Below are 16,467 nucleotides of genomic sequence, written 5' to 3'. Positions count from 1 at the left end.
AAGCTGGAACACGAGTTTCGGAAGTTGCTGCTCTCTCCCTGAATGAAGATTGAGTTTGTTCCAGACTCCCTTCTTACTTCTGCTAATCTAATCGTTTTACCACATCTGTCTGTGGCGTGCAACCCCGCCCCCCCTCCCCAACCGATAGCTGGGTCTTATTACTTTTGCTGATGCAACACAGGGTCTTATTTGGTTATCTTGTTCATACTAACTCCCTATATGCGTGACCATTGCTACGGTCATGTTAATACATCTGCTTCTACCAGTCGACCATCTCCTTTAGTCAGGTAAAAACAAGTCCTGCAGATGCTGGAAACCAGAGGGCTCCTTGGATGCTGCCTGAACTGCTGTGTTCTTCCAGCACCACTAATCCACCTCCTTTAGTTAGTTATTTCTTGGAATATATCCTCACAATTTGTGGGCGGCACGGTGGCACAATGGTTAGCACTGCAGCCTCACAGCGCCAGAGACCCGGGTTCAATTCCCGCCTCAGGCAACTGACTGTGTGGAGTTTGCACATTCTCCCCGTGACTGCGTGGGTTTCCTCCGGGTGCTCCGGTTTCCTCCCACAATCCAAAAATGTGCAGGTTAGGTGAATTGGCCACGCTAAATTGCCCGTAGTGTTAGGTAAGTGGTAAATGTAGGAGAATGGGTCTGGGTGGGTTACGCTTCGGCGGGTCGGTGTGGACTTGTTGGGCCGAAGGGCCTGTTTCCACACTGTAGGTAATCTAATTCAAAATCTAATTCAATTCTGCCTTGTGATTTTTGCAGAAGCAAGATGCAGCTACTTGTAACTGCTTGCAAGCATATCTAACTTAACATATCCCCCCGCCGTGACTCAGTCTTGTGATTTTTGCAGAAACAACACTTCGCAAGGTCCTCTCACAGCTACTGTACCTGCATCCAATACATAAACTACTCTCAACAAAAAAAAACCACTTCATCCACACAACATAAAAATCCGCACTCTGTTGTTCAAAAAACAGATGAACTCAACCTTGAATATATTCAATGGGCCCCTAAATGCAGGAAGACATCCCCACTTCGAATCCCAGTTCATCTTCCATATATATGCCTTGCTGATTGCTTGCTGCATCTGTCTGATGACTGGTGTAGAAGAACACTGAGGCCCCTTTGTACATCCATCCTTCATTCCTGATGAAGGGCTCGGGCCTAGAATGTCAACTCTCCTCGTCTTCAGATGCTGCCTGTCCTACTGTGCTTTTTCAGCCCCACACTTTTAGACTTTGATTCCAGCATCTGCAGGTCTCACTTTCTGTACATCGGATGCTGAGCGTTAACCTTGATAAGGGGCAGGGAGAGTCAATACCCAAGGTGTTTTCCCCAGGGTAGGTGAGTGGGGAAAGGGACATGAGAGGCAACCTTTTCACACACATGGTGGTGCATCTATGGAACGAACTGCCAGAGGAAGTGGTGGAGGCTGGAACAGGTACAACATTTAAAACCCATTTTGATGGGTACATGCATAGGAAGAGTTTAGAGGGATATGGGCCATATGTGGGCAAATGAGACAAGGTTAATTTAGGATATTTGGTCAGCACAGACAAGTTGGGCCAGACGGTCTGTTTCTGAGCTGTAACACTCGAATTTTGTTCAGTGAATGCAGATGTCTGGTTGGACTTTCAGAGCAGCTTTCCAAGATGTTGTGCCCTTACTGGGAGCAAAATAAGTTACAATGAAGTCTTTCATTTGTGAGACAGCAACCGAGTGAGTGAGTACATCTGAGAGGTTGGTGGAAAGTGGGAATTCATTGCACTGTGGGGATGAAGCCCTACCCTATCCAGTGATTTCTGCTGGTGGATGAGACCAGGCCTCAAGTTGAGGGGAGTAGATTTAGGACGGAGATGAGGCGGAACTGCTTTTCCTGGAGAGTAGTCAATCTATGGAATTCTCTGCCCAAGGAAGCAGTAGAGGCATCTTTATTAAGTATATTCTAAACATAGTTGGATGGGTATTTGCATGGTATGGAATTAAGGGTAGTTGGGACAATGCAGGGAGGAGGATCTCAGACGACGGATATATCAGCCATGATCATAATGAATGGTGGAGCAGGTTTGATGGGCCAAATGGCCCACTCCTACTTCTTTTACTATGAAACTATAACCCTGCATTTCCCATGGCTAACCCATCTAACCTTCACATGCCTGGACATTATGGGCAATTTACATGGCCAATCCAAATCAAGGCCGGTGAGCAATGTAGTGATATGGAAAATGACCATCAAAGGACGATAGAAAGGGACAAGGTGAGTAAATGTACCAACAATCAAAATTGGATTCTGAAGATCACAAAACTTGAAACTAAAAACGATGTTTCTGAATGTGTGGTGCATTGTAACAAAATTGACTGCACACATTGAAGAGAATAATTATGATCTGAGACTCCTTACAGAGGCATGGCTTCAGGATGACAAGGATTGGATCCTGAATATTGAGGTGATAGTCAAATGGGAAGCTCGGTGAAGGTAGAGGGTTGATGCTGCTCATCAAAGCACTAATCACAGGGAAGTCTGGTGTCAGCTTGGATTTCAGGTCCTGATTTCTCTGTCCTCTGATGTCCCTGTACCCACAGAGTAAGATATTGGTCTGTTCTGCTCTGCTGGATTTCTGCTGAAGCTTTGACCCCCCCACCTCTACACCTTCTGGAACAATAAAACATTCAATCAAGACCCAAGCCACAATCCCCCAGCCTGTCAACCATCCAGACACAGAGTGTAATCCTAGCTGGGAATCAAACAAGAAAAACAGAACAAAATTAGAAATAAATAAATGCTCGTGCTTAACGTTTGTTCATGAGGAAGTAAACCAAAAATAGTGCTCTCCCACGGTTCTTACAGTGCCCAACTTGAGGCATTCTCTCTCCCTAACATCTAACTATTCATACCCAACTATGATTTACAACAATATTTACACCAGCAGAATTAAAGCATCTGTTATCAAGTAGACATCGGGATATACAGCACGAAATAGACTTTCCTCTGTCTCATTCACACACATATACACATATACATCCGTGGGGGTGAATTTGTATTTGCAGGATTATTTTTGCAGAAACATTCTATTTTTCTCAAAATATACACAACCTGCAGGCTGTTCAATCCATGTAATATTTTGTAAGTTCCACTTTGGAAATAGAACCAGTCTGACTCAAGATTGTGATACAGACAGACCCTGATTTCACACCTTTAATGCATTGTCAGAGCTGAGATGTCACCTTTCCTTATAAAACCTTGAGTTATCTCAAGAAAATGTCTTTCAGGAAATTCTGGGATTTACAAATGAATGATATGAGCAGCCCATACTAAAAGATGAAATACTTAACAATCCAGGGTTTTTCAATATATCATTTCAGTGCACTGTAATGTTTTTCCATCCATTCTGTGCCTTATGATTTTATTCTCCAAAATCACCTGACGAAGGAGCCACACTCCGAGTGCTAATCATAGAGATGTACAGCATGGAAATAAATCCTTAGGTCCAACCCGCCCATGCTGACCAGATATCCCAACCTAATCTAATCCCACCTGCCAGCACCCAGCCCATATCCCTTCAAACCCTTCCTATTCATATACCCATCCAAATGCCTCTTAAACGTTGCAATTGTACCCACCTCCACCACTTCCTCTGGCAGTTCATTCCATACATGCATAACCCTCTGCATGAAAAGTTGTCCCTTCGGCCCCTTTTAAATCTTTCCCTTCTCACCTTAAACCTATGCCTTCTAGTTTTCGACTCCCAACCCTGGGGAAAAAGACCTAGGCTATTTGCCCTATCTATGCCCCTCATGATTTTATAAACCTCTCCAAGGTAACCCCTAAGACTCTGATGTTCCAGGGTAAAATAAATGCCACAGCCCTTCTCTCAGTCTGTATAACTGGTTAAAGCTCCTTCCCATAGTCAGCTCACTGGGACACACACACTCATTCTGTGTAACCAGTTAAAGCTCAGTTCACTGGTGTGTTCCTCTCTGAGTGCTCCTCTGCTCACACTGATGTCCAGTACCTTTTGAAGCAGGTCGAATGGATTTCTCTTTCCAGACTCAACCCCCCCCCCCCCCCCCCCCCAATGATATTGAGTGACTCTGTCAGATCTTGTTATGGAATTTCTTCCAAGATTTCTGTCTGCAGATCCTCCCCTTCTGATACCCTGTTAGCAAAGTTGAAACAAGTCATCACTGTCTGTACCGAATAGAAATTCTGATTATATTGTATGTGTCTGTGTACTAACTCAGTAACATACAACTGGTATTATTGATTTAAAATGCACAGGAGACGTGAGGAAGGAGGTAAAAACAATGACTGCAGATGCTGGAAACCAGATTCTGGATCAGTGGTGCTGGAAGAGCACAGCAATTCAGGCAGCTTCCGAAAAGCTTCGAAATCGACGTTTCGGGCAAAAGCCCTTCATCAGGAATAAAGGCAGAGAGCCTGAACCGTGGAGAGATAAGCTAGAGGAGGGTGGGGGTGGGGATAGAGTAGCATAGAGTACAATAGGTCAGTGGGGGAGGAGATGAAGGTGATAGGTCAGGGAGGAGAGGGTGGAGTGGATAGGTGGAAAAGGAGCTGGGCAGGTCGGACAAGTCCGGACAAGTCAAGGGGATCGTGTTGTTGGAGGTAAGAAACTAGGATGAGGTGGGGGAAGGGGAAATGAGGAAGCTGTTGAAATCCACGTTGATGCCCTGGGGTTGAAGTGTTCCGAGGCGGAGGATTAGGCGTTCTTCTTCCATGCGTCTGGTGGTGAGGGAGCGGCGGTGGAGGAGGCCCAGCACCTCCATATCCTCGGCAGAGTGGGAGGGGGAGTTGAAATGTTGAGCCACGGGGCGGTTTGGTTGATTGGTGCGGGTGTCTCGGAGATGTTCCCTAAAGCGCTCTGCTAGGAGGCGCCCAGTCTCCCCAATGTAGAGGAGACCGCATCGGGAGCAACGGATACAATAAATGATATGAGTGGATGTGCAGGTAAAACTTTGATGGATGTGGAAGGCTCCTTTAGGGCCTTGGATGGAGGTGAGGGAGGAGGTGTGGGCAGAGGTTTCACAGTTACTGCGGTGGCAGGGGAAAGTGCCAGGATGGGAGGGTGGGTCGTAGGGGGGCATGGACCTGACCAGGTAGTCACGGAGGGAACGGTCTTTGCGGAAGGCGGAGAGGGGTGGATAGGGAAATATATCCCTGGTGGTGGGGTCTGTTTGGAGGTGGCGGAAATGTCGGCGGATGATTTGGTTTATGCGAAGGTTGGTAGGGTGGAAGGTGAGCACCAGGGGCGTTCTGTCCTTGTTGCGGTTGGAGGGGTTGGGTCTGAGGGCGGAGGTGCGGGATGTGGGTGAGATGCGTTGGAGGGCATCTTTAACCACGTGGGAAATGAAATTGCGGTCTCTAAAGAAGGAGGCCATCTGGTGTGTTCTATGGTGGAACTGCTCCTTCTGGGAGCAGATACGGCGGAGGCGGAGGAATTGGGAATACGGGATGGCATTTTTGCAAGAGGTAGGGTGGGAAGAGGTGTAATCCAGGTAGCTGTGGGAGTCGGTGGGTTTGTAGAAAATGTCAGTGTCAAGTCGGTCGTCACTGATGGAGATGGCGAGGTCCAGGAAGGGGAGGGAGGTGTCAGAGATGGTCCAGGTAAATTTAAGGTCAGGGTGGAATGTGTTGGTGAAGTTGATGAATTGCTCAACCTCCTCGCGGGAGCACGAGGTGGTGCAAATGCAGTCATCAATGTAGCGGAGGAAGAGGTGGGGAGTGGTGCCGGTGTAATTACGGAAGATCAACTGCTCTACGTAGCCAACAAAGAGACAGGTATAGCTGGGGCCCATACGTGTGCCCATGGCTACCCCTTTGGTCTGGAGGAAGTGGGAGGATTCAAAGGAGAAATTGTTAAGGGTGAGGACCAGTTCGGCCAAACGAATGAGAGTGTTGGTGGAGGGGTACTGTTGGGAATGTCTGGAGAGGAAAAAACGGAGGGCTTGGAGGCCCTGGCCATGGCGGATGGAGGTGTAGAGGGATTGGATATCCATGGTGAAGACGAGGCGTTGGGGGCCGGGGAAACGGAAGTCTTGGAGGAGGTGGAGGGCGTGGGTGCTGTCTCGTACGTATGTGGGGAGTTCCTAGACTAGGGGGGATAGGACAGTGTCGAGGTAGGTAGAGATGAGTTCAGTGGGGCAGGATCATGCTGAGACAATGGGTCGGCCAGGGTGGTCAGGCTTGTGGATCTTGGGAAGGAGGTAGAACCGGGCAGTGCTGGGTTCCCGGACTATGAGGTTGGAAGCTGTGGGTGGGAGATCTCCTGAGGTGATGAGGTTCTGTATGGTCTGGGAGATGATGGTTTGGTGATGGGGGGGTGGGGTCATGGTCAAGGGGGCGGTAGGAAGAGGTATCCTCGAGTTGGCGTTTGGCTTCAGCGATGTAGAGGTCAGTGCGCCAGACTACCACTGTGCCCCCTTTGTCCGCTGGCTTGATGGTGAGGTCAGGATTGGAGCAGAGGGATTGGGGGGCTGCGCGTTGTGAGGGTGAGAGGTTGGAGTGGGGGAGGGGGGTCGACAGGTTGAGGCGGTTAATGTCCCGGCGGCAGTTGGAAATGAAGAGGTCGAGGGCAGGTAAAAGGCCAGCACGGGGTGTCCAGGTGAATGCAGTGTGTTGGAGGTGGGCGAAGGGGTCCTCGGAAGATGGGCGGGAATCCTGATTGTGGAAGTAAGCTCGGAGGCGGAGGCGACGGAAGAATTGTTCGATGTCACGGCGTGTATTAAATTCATTGATGCGTGGACGGAGGAGGACGAAGGTGAGTCCTTTGCTGAGGACTGATCGTTCGTCCTCAGTGAGGGGGAGGTCTGGAGGGATGGTGAAAACTTGGCAGGGCTGGGAGCTGGGAGCTGGTGTGGGTGTAGAGCTGGGAGTGGGTCGGAGCCAGTATCTGGAGTGGGTGTGATGGTGGGGGGAATGGGGGTAGAGTCATGAGCAGGGGTAGTGTTCCCCTCGGGGTCCTGGGGGGTGGGGATAGTGACAGTGGGGTGTGTGGGGGGCGTGTCAGCAGAATGCAGGTGAGTGGCGCTGGTGGGGGGGCGGAAGTGGCAGAAACGGCAGTAGGCGTGGCAGAAGTCACTGAGTGTGTGGCATCGGCGATGATGTGAGGGGCGGAAGTGGCTGTGGGAGTGGCCATGATGGGGGCAGAAGTGACATCATCAATCAGCGTGGGGGTGGTAGCTGCATCAGCCGCATGGCTAATGGTGTTTCCGAGGCCAGGGAAATCTTCTGGAATGTTTGAGAAGCGCTGGTTATGGAGGTGGGTAGATAAAAGTTTGTTGTACTTACAGTTTTTGATGTTTGAGATGGAATTGAAATACTGTTTGTTGAGAGTATGGATTCTCCTGAGGATGTAGTACAGAGTGGGTCCTTTGCAATTCTGAGAGAGTGTGGCCCTCAGCTGAGGCAGGGCTGACTGTAGCGAGGTTAGGTGCCGGCGCATTGCTGCAAGTGTGGAGCGGAGGATCTTGAAGGAGAACTGTTGCTGGTGTTTTTGAATCTGTAGCCTGTACTGTTTGTCCTATTCGGGTCCGAACTCTGCTGGTTTAAAGGTGGTCCGGAGTCCGTGTGGGATGAGGTGGTTACGGAGACAGGCATTGAGGAAGCAAACGTGGCTGTGGTAGCGGGTTTGTTTCAGGACATGGTTGAAGAGCTTCAGGGCAGAGGAAATGACCTGGGAGTTGCAGTGGGAGAGAGACTCCCTGAGAATCTTGTAGAGAGAGGAGGAAAACTTCTTCAAGGCAGGCATCCTTGCAAGAGGATTCGCAGTCGGGTTAAAATCAACGAGGTAAAAACAATGACTGCAGATGCTGGAAACCAGATTCTGGATCAGTGGTGCTGGAAGAGCACAGCAATTCAGGCAGCATCCGACAAGCTTCGAAATCGACGTTTCGGGCAAAAGCCCTTCATCAGGAATAAAAAGGGCACCGGCACCACTCCCCACCTCTTCCTCCGCTACATTGATGACTGCATTGGCGCCACCTCGTGCTCCCGCGAGGAGGTTGAGCAATTCATCAACTTCACCAACACATTCCACCCTGACCTTAAATTTACCTGGACCATCTCTGACACCTCCCTCCCCTTCCTGGACCTCTCCATCTCCATCAGTGACGACCGACTTGACACTGACATTTTCTACAAACCCACCGACTCCCACAGCTACCTGGATTACACCTCTTCCCACTCTACCTCTTGCAAAAATGCCATCCCGTATTCCCAATTCCTCCGCCTCCAGCGTATCTGCTCCCAGGAGGAGCAGTTCCACCATAGAACACATCAGATGGCCTCCTTCTTTAGAGACCGCAATTTTCCTTCCCACGTGGTTAAAGATGCCCTCCAACGCATCTCGTCCACATCCCGCACCTCCGCCCTCAGACCCAACCCCTCCAACCGCAACAAGGACAGAACGCCCCTGGTGCTCACCTTCCACCCTACCAACCTTCGCATAAACCAAATCATCTGCCGACATTTCCGCCACCTCCAAACAGACCCCACCACCAGAGATATATTTCCCTCCCCACCCCTCTCCGCCTTCCGCAAAGACCGTTCCCTCCGTGACTACCTGGTCAGGTCCATGCCCCCCTACGACCCACCCTCCCATCCTGGCACTTTCCCCTGCCACCGCAGGAACTGTAAAACCTGTGCCCACACCTCCTCCCTCACCTCCATCCAAGGCCCTAAAGGAGCCTTCCACATCCATCAAAGTTTTACCTGCACATCCACTCATATCATTTATTGTATCCGTTGCTCCCGATGCGGTCTCCTCTACATTGGGGAGACTGGGCGCCTCCTAGCAGAGCGCTTTAGGAAACATCTCCGAGAATCCCGCACCAATCAACCAAACCGCCCCGTGGCTCAATATTTCAACTCCTCCTCCCACTCTGCCGAGGATATGGAGGTGCTGGGCCTCCTCCACCGCCGCTCCCTCACAACCAGACGCATGGAAGAAGAACGCCTCATCTTCCGCCTCGGAACACTTCAGCCCCAGGGCATCAATGTGGATTTCAACAGCTTCCTCATTTCCCCTTCCCCCACCTCATCCTAGTTTCTAACCTCCAACAACATGATCCCCTTGACTTGTCCGGACTTGTCCGACCTGCCCAGCTCCTTTTCCACCTATCCACTCCACCCTCTCCTCCCTGACCTATCACCTTCATCTCCTCCCCCACTGACCTATTGTACTCTATGCTACTCTATCCCCACCCCCACCCTCCTCTAGCTTATCTCTCCACGCTTCAGGCTCTCTTCCTTTATTCCTGATGAAGGGCTTTTGCCCGAAACGTCGATTTCGAAGCTTTTCGGATGCTGTCTGAATTGCTGTGCTCTTCCAGCACCACTGATCCAGAGTGAGGAAGGAGGTGTCAGGACCTGGCACACTCTGAACCCTAACAGGGTGTTCCAAGTGGTCGTGAAAACATTTCAAAATGAAGTGGATGGCCATAGAGCTGTACAGCACAGAAACAGTCCATCTCATCCATGCTCACTAGATATCTGAAATTAATCTATCCTATTTACCAGCACTTGGCCCAGATCCCTCTAAACCCTACCCATTCACATACCCATCCAGCTGCCTTTTAAAAATTAGATTTGTGCCAGCCTCCACCACTTCGTCTCGCAGCTCATTGCATACACGCACCACCCTCTCTGTGAAAAAGTACAAATCTATGCCTTCCTCATCCCCTGTTTTACCTGTACTGATACCTTTGGGGATCTCTGAACTTGGACAGCAAGGACCCTTTGTTCCTCAGCACTCTGTAGGGATCTACTATTTATTACTTCCTTCCTTCCCTTAATAAATTTCCCAAGATGCCTGGAGATTAAATTCCATCGTTCTGCCACATTTACTAGCTGATAGATATCAGAGTGGAGCCGGAGACCATCCTCTTCCCTATGAACAATATCACCTTTCCAGCGTTTACTCCTGGACAGAGGGGGCAGCACTATCTCCAGCTCAGCAGTGTGTTTGTTAGCTTATCAGCATATCCAACTATATTAATCAAAAGTACCTCACGCTAGCTACACAATAAACCAGCGATGTTAATTCCCATTATCTCTTTAGTTGTGCCCTTATAGTTTTTTCTTCATTCTACTTAATGTTATTCTAATGTCACAGTTAGAGATTTAGTGCCAGCTTTTGCAACAATGGTCTTGCATTCCAGACCCTACTTAATATTTTCCCAATGTCATGATTAGATATTTATTATCAATAGTCTCAAGCAGGCTGACTCTACTAATTATTAATTAGATATTTAATATCATGTCCCAAATATTTATTGTCCCAATCCTGTCAATTATATTTAGTAGGTGAGTCTAACTTTACTGACTGTTATCTCATCTTGCCATGGTGACCTTTCAGCCTCAACCTTACTCTGCTAATTAGTGTAAGAGCTTTCCACTATCCTTTGCAACAAATTGGCAGTGATCTCCATGCTTTCATGCTCTTTATTTTCCATACTATCTAAAAATAGACTCAGAGTTGTAGAGCAGACCAGATGTCCTAAATTAATTTAGTGACCCATTTGCCAGCATTTCACCCCTTACCCCTCTGAATCTTTCGTATTCATAACCCCATCCAGATGCATTTTAAATAATGTAACTGTACCACTTACTCTGGCAGCTCATTCCATAAACATACCACCCTCTGTGCGAAAAGGTTGCCCCTAAGGACCCTCAGAAATCTTTCCCCCCTCACCCTAAATCTATGCCCTCCAGTTCTGGTCTCGGCGCCTTTCCCCCATAACAAGAGGAAAAGACATACAAAAATTGAGCAGCCAGACAAAATGCAAAAGGAATAAAATATCGAGCCATAGGAAAAAAAGTTGTGGCTCTATCTTTTTTCCCCTGTTGGCATTTGGACACTTAAAATCTGTCAGTAATACCAACATCCCCGTAGAGCATACTGCGCATGTTTGCCGGTGTCAGCAACGCAGTGCGCATGCTGGCCAGTGTCAGCAAAACACTGAGCATGCTCATCACTGTGCACAAAAAAAGGCGCGAGACCTTCTTTTGATTGACCAATAGGCAGCATTGGAGGACTGGAAGAAGACTGGTCCTCCTACCAATCAGAGCCAGCCCATTGTCTGAATGCGGAAGTTGCACCATGAACTTCTCAAGCTGCGACTCCTGATCCTCTCTGTCTGAGTAAAGATTGAGCTTTACCCAGACTGCAAATTCCTTCCTGTGTCCCAGATATGTGAGTATGGCACTCTCTTGCTCCCATTCCATTTCTTTTTCATTCTGGGGTTCAGTTGTTGACTTGCAGCAACTGAAAGAAAAGAGAGTGAATCCGGGAGGGACAGACTCCGGAAACGTTGGTCCAGGTCTGTGTCTCAATTTGCAAAATAGACAGGCAGGAGATGGAGAAGTCGACGTTTCGGGTGTAACCCTTCCTCGGGCCTGGGGCTGGGTGTAGAAGCTGCAGATAAAGGGGGTGGGAGTGAAGTGGGGATAGGTCAAGACAGGGAGAGGGTACGACCTGGTTGGTCAATGGGAGGAATGAATCTGGTTGGTGGCAGGGAACGAGGAGGGAGGTTTTTTGAAATTGGAAAACTCAACATTGAGTCCTTCGGGCTGTAGGCTGCCTGGAAGATGAGGTGTGGTCCCTCCAATTTGCAGTTAGGTTCGTTGTGGCAATGGAGGAGGCCAAAGATGGTCATGTCAGAAAGGGGGTGGGAAGGGGAATTGAAATGAGTGGTGACTGGGAGGTCTGGTCAGCTCTGTGGACCCAGCTGTGATGCTCAGTGAACCTTTCACAAGTTTGCGCTGGCTCTCCCTGATATAGAGAGGACCACAATCAGCAAACACAGGGCAAATGCAGTACCACAATATGAAGTTATAGCCTTGGCTGTGGCAAAGAAAAACACAAAAGGAGGTGCATTGTTTAAATGGAGATGTATTTGGATGTGGAGAAAGTGAGAACTGCAGATGCTGGAGATCAGGGTCAAAGATTGTGGCACTGGAAGGGCACGGTAGGTGAGGCAGCATCTGAGGAGCAGGAGAGTTGACGTTTCGGGCACGAGCCCTTCATCGAGACTGATGTGTGGATGGGCAAAGAGGCCTCAGTGTCCTCCTCCTCCAGTCACTGCCAGTTGTCAGACTGGTGCAGCAGGCAATCAGCAAGGCAAGCGTTATATTAGCAAGAGGAATTGAGTTCAGAAGTGGGGGTGTCTTCCTGCAGTTAGGGTGTCATTGAATATATTCAAGGCTGAGTTCATCTGATTTTTGAACAACAAAGAAGTGGATGATTGTGGGGGAAGGCAAGAACATAGTTTTAAGACCAGTATAGAACAGTTCCAGAGTCATACAGCACAAAAACAGACCCTTTAGTCCAACTAGTCATAGAGATGTACAGCATGGAAACAGACCCTTTGGTCCAACTCATCCATGCCGACCAGATATCCCAACCCAATCTGGTCCCACCTGTCGGCACCTAGCCCGTATCCCTCAAAACCCTTCCCATTCATATACCCATCCAGATGCCTTTTAAATATTGCAATTGTACTAACCTCCACCACTTCCTCTGGCAGCTCATTCCAAACATGTACCACCCTCTGTGTGAAAAAATTGACCCTAAAACCTCTTTTGTATCTTTCCCCTCTCACCCTAAACCTATGGCCTCTAGTTCTGGACCCCCACCGCAGGGAAAAGACCTTGGCTATTTATCCTATCCATGCATTTCATGATTTTGTAAACCTCTATAAGGTTACTCCTTAGCCTCCAACGCTCCAGGGAAAACAGCCCTAGCCTCCCTATAGATCAAATCCTCCAACCCTGGTAACATCCTTGTAAATTTTCCTAAACCCTTTCAAGTTTCACAACGTCTTACCGATAGTAAGGAAACCAGAATTGCATACAATATTCCAAATGTGGCCTAACCAATGTCCTGTACAGCGACAACATAACTTCCCAAATCCTATACTCAGAGGATTGGGAAAGTTTTCAAAATCTACAAAAGACACCTGGGAAAGAATGGAGGGACAAACCGAACCTTTGAGGGTCAGCTTGGAGGCATCAGGTCTCAGGACAGGGGGTGGGGATGAACCCAGCTATGGGCCATATGCCAGCAAGTGGGACTAGATTAATTTAGGATATCTGGTCAGTACAGTCGTGTTGGGGACAGAAGGGTCTGTTTCTGTGCTATATATCTCTATGACTCTGGCGTTGTACTAACGTTTGCCACGTGAGTAGGTTCACTTTCTCTCTACTGTCAATGTTAATGCCTTGACGTCTCATTTTGCTCCAACCCTCCCGGGGACGTTAACCGTTTTGTCTGGTTGTTCCTAAAGAAGCTGCGTGGCAGGTTCACCCTGAATTGACACTTTCGTTTTGCTTCCCCAAATCAGACCTGCTCACTCTCAGCAGTATCTGTGTTGTGAAAGATATTAGCTTTTCAGGCGGAGATATTCAAAGTTCAGAGAGATGGCAGTCTTGACGTTTTTGCTTTTCTGCTCCATAAGATCCTGAATCAGCACCCTCAGGAGGAATTAGTTAGAGCGGAGTGAGAACAGAGGGGGAGAGAGAGTGGGATGGTGCTTTCAATTTTGTGGAATAACAGAAGAAAAGAATATTCCACAGAAAGTAGAATTCCTTGTTCAGAATTTCTACCCTGCACTGACAGTGATGACCTTTGTAATTTCTTTATACAGAGTACAGTAGCACCTCGACATACGAACGACCCTATTCATGTACAAACCGGTTTATGAACAGGATTGTACGTAAAATTTTGCTTCAAGGTACGAACGCAAAAAGCCCATGTGCGACCACGTGGTTTCATTGTTCTGCTTTGCTACGCGCTTGTTGAACGCAAAAGCTCATCGGGCCCCGAGTGATCTCCTTCAGTTCGTCTTTGGCGCGTGAGCTGTGAACAGCCGTCCAAGCATTCTTACGCTATCCGAACAATGGGAAAAGTTGATTCAATTCGCGAACCGGGTCCAGGAACGGATTAAGTTCGTAAGTTGAGCCGCGACTGTATTTGAAAATCTGAAGACGGAAGTTTCAAAATCAACAGATGATGGTCTTATTCCCGAAACGTTGACTCTCCTGCTCCTCGGATGCAGCCTCACCTGCTGTGCTTTTCCAGCGCTGCACTTTTCAACACTGACTCGCCAGCGTCTGCAGTCCTCACTTTGACGTCAATGTCTGACAGTCACTCAATCCATCGGGACCGCAAAGGTTTTCAACTATGATTCTGTGAGAAGGAGTAAAGCTTTTTGGTTCCTGTTTGAGTACGTTTTCAGCATCAATGGGACTGGATGAGAGACCCTACCATTGCAGCGCACTGAGTGTGGAGCCTAAAACAGCCATACGGCCTGGAAAGAGGAATTCACAGTAGGAAGTGGCTCCACACTTCGGCCATGGAGAAACCTGAGGAATCCCACCTCTTGGAGAAACCGTGGAAGTGTGGTGACTGTGGGAAAGGCTTCCGTTTCCCATCTTCCCTGGAGATTCATCGGCGTAGTCACACCGGGCAGAAGCCGTTCCCCTGCCCTGTCTGTGGGGAGGGCTTCAGACATTCCTCCTCTCTGCTGAGGCACCAGCGGGTCCACACGGGGGCGAGGCCATTCAGCTGCCCCAAGTGCGGGAAGGCCTTCAGCGATTCCTCCTCTCTGCTGAGGCACCAGCGGGCCCACACAGGGGAGAGGCCCTTCAGCTGCCCCGAGTGCGGGAAGGCCTTCAGTAATTCCTCCTCTCTGCTGAGGCACCAGCGGGCCCACACTGGGGAGAGGCCCTTCAGCTGCCCCGAATGCAGAAAGGCCTTCAGCAATTCCTCCTCTCTGCTGAGGCACCAGCAGGCCCACACTGGAGAGAGGCCCTTCAGCTGCCCCGAGTGCGGGAAGGCCTTCAACAATTCCTCCACCCTGCTGAGGCACCAGCGGGTCCACACCGGGGAGCGGCCCTTCTGCTGCACTGAGTGCAGGAAGACTTTCAGCAATTCCTCCAACCTGCTGACCCACCAACGGGTCCACATTGGGGAGAGGCCCTTCAGCTGCCCCGAGTGCGGGAAGGCCTTCAGCAATTCCTCCGACAGGCTGACCCACCAGCGGATACACACCGGCGAGAGGCCATTCCCCTGCCCCGAGTGTGGGAAGGTCTTCACCCGCTCCTCCAACCTCCGGAGGCACCAGCAAGTTCACGTACAATCGCAGGGGGATTGAAGGAGCGACGGCTGAATTCCATTATTCACTGGACCATCAACCCAGTTCCCGGGACTCCCGGGTTTGAATCCCACTGCGGCAGATGGCGCTATACAGGGTATGGGTTGAAATTGCTGAGTGAGGCAACACTTCCTCCGGGTTACAGCTGTACCAAGGATCCAATTAGAAAGGGACATCTCGGTGCTGATCGATAGTAAAGACAGTGCGGTGGGGTGGGTGTGTATGCGTGAGTGAGTGTGCTTTGACCTTGAGCTGTTTAAAAAGCAGTTACTTTTTCTCTGCTTTTTTGCTGAGGGGGATTTGAAGCTGTAACAAAGTTGGGTCACAATAAAGGTTAAGTGAACTTAATGCCGAGCTCAGACTCTCATTGAAGGCTTTGAGCTCCGAGAGGTTTTTGTTTTAAAGCTACTAATTTCTTTCAGCCTCCTGCACTAAGCTTCCAATGTCGAATATCAGATGGATCAGTGAATGAGCAGCCAGTACCGTGAGAAATTGTCAATTTTTCAGGAGTGCAGAGTGTGTCGTTTCATCGGCGTTGTAAGGTTTCGTGGCAGCATCGGGTGGTGTGGGCTGTGTTCAATAGAAACGATGTGAAGGAGCCGATGTTGGACTGGGCTGGATAAAGTTAAAAATCACACAACACCAGGTTATAGTCCAACAGGTTTATTTGGAAGTGTGAGGTTTTGGAGCGCTGCTCCTTCATTGTGTAACTGTGGAACAGGATCATAAGACACAGATTTTATAGCAAAAGATCAGTGTCATGCAACTGAAATGACATATTGAACAAACCAAGATTGCTGTTAAGTCTTTCACCTTTTAGAATGAGTTGCAGGTTTCAGTTCATTAATCTGTGAATCCCAGAACTACTATTAATTCACATTCTCGAGATGACTTAAGGTTTTTTTTAAAAAAAGTGACACCTCAGCCCAGACAATGCATTAAAGGTGTGAGGTTTGAGTCTGTCAATAACCCAATCTTGAATCAGACTGGTTCTCATTCCAAAGTAGGAATTTATAAAATATTACATGAATTGACTGTCTCCAGTTTGTGCACTTTTTGAGCAAAGTAAAATGTATCTGCAAACATAATTCTGCCAATACAAGTTTGCCCACAAAGTGATGTGTGAATGCGTGCATGTGAGTTTGTGCATGAGTGCACGTAAGAGTGTGTGCATGTTTGGTAAAGTGAGAGTGTGATGGAGTATATGCCTGTGAGTGTGTTGGGTTGTATGTGTGGGTGTCTGAGAGAACACGTGTGTATGAGTGAGGTATTAATAAAAGAAAGGGC

The 16,467-nt window shown here is 48.8% G+C and overlaps 2 protein-coding genes across 2 annotated transcripts in view; one reads left to right on the top strand and one right to left on the bottom strand.

Moving 5' to 3' along the window:
• LOC122545940 (uncharacterized) overlaps positions 1 to 16,467 on the bottom strand; it is a 72,107-nt gene that overhangs the window by 32,759 nt on the left and 22,881 nt on the right. The window lies entirely within an intron of this gene.
• On the top strand, positions 11,136 to 15,560 carry LOC148144442 (uncharacterized). The gene is made up of 2 exons (XM_087974755.1): positions 11,136 to 11,219; positions 13,672 to 15,560. Exon 2 carries the CDS (start codon positions 14,380 to 14,382, stop codon positions 15,178 to 15,180), a length of 801 nt encoding a protein of 266 aa, XP_087830881.1. The 5' UTR covers positions 11,136 to 11,219; positions 13,672 to 14,379; the 3' UTR covers positions 15,181 to 15,560.

Source organism: Chiloscyllium plagiosum, unplaced genomic scaffold (genome assembly GCF_037043375.1).
Source record: "Chiloscyllium plagiosum isolate Xiang-an unplaced genomic scaffold, Cpla_swu_hap1 HiC_scaffold_27, whole genome shotgun sequence".
Classification (NCBI taxonomy): Eukaryota; Metazoa; Chordata; class Chondrichthyes; order Orectolobiformes; family Hemiscylliidae; genus Chiloscyllium; species Chiloscyllium plagiosum.
The sequence above is the reverse complement of the archived record's forward strand: the minus strand, read 5'-3'. Positions and strand labels throughout refer to the sequence as shown.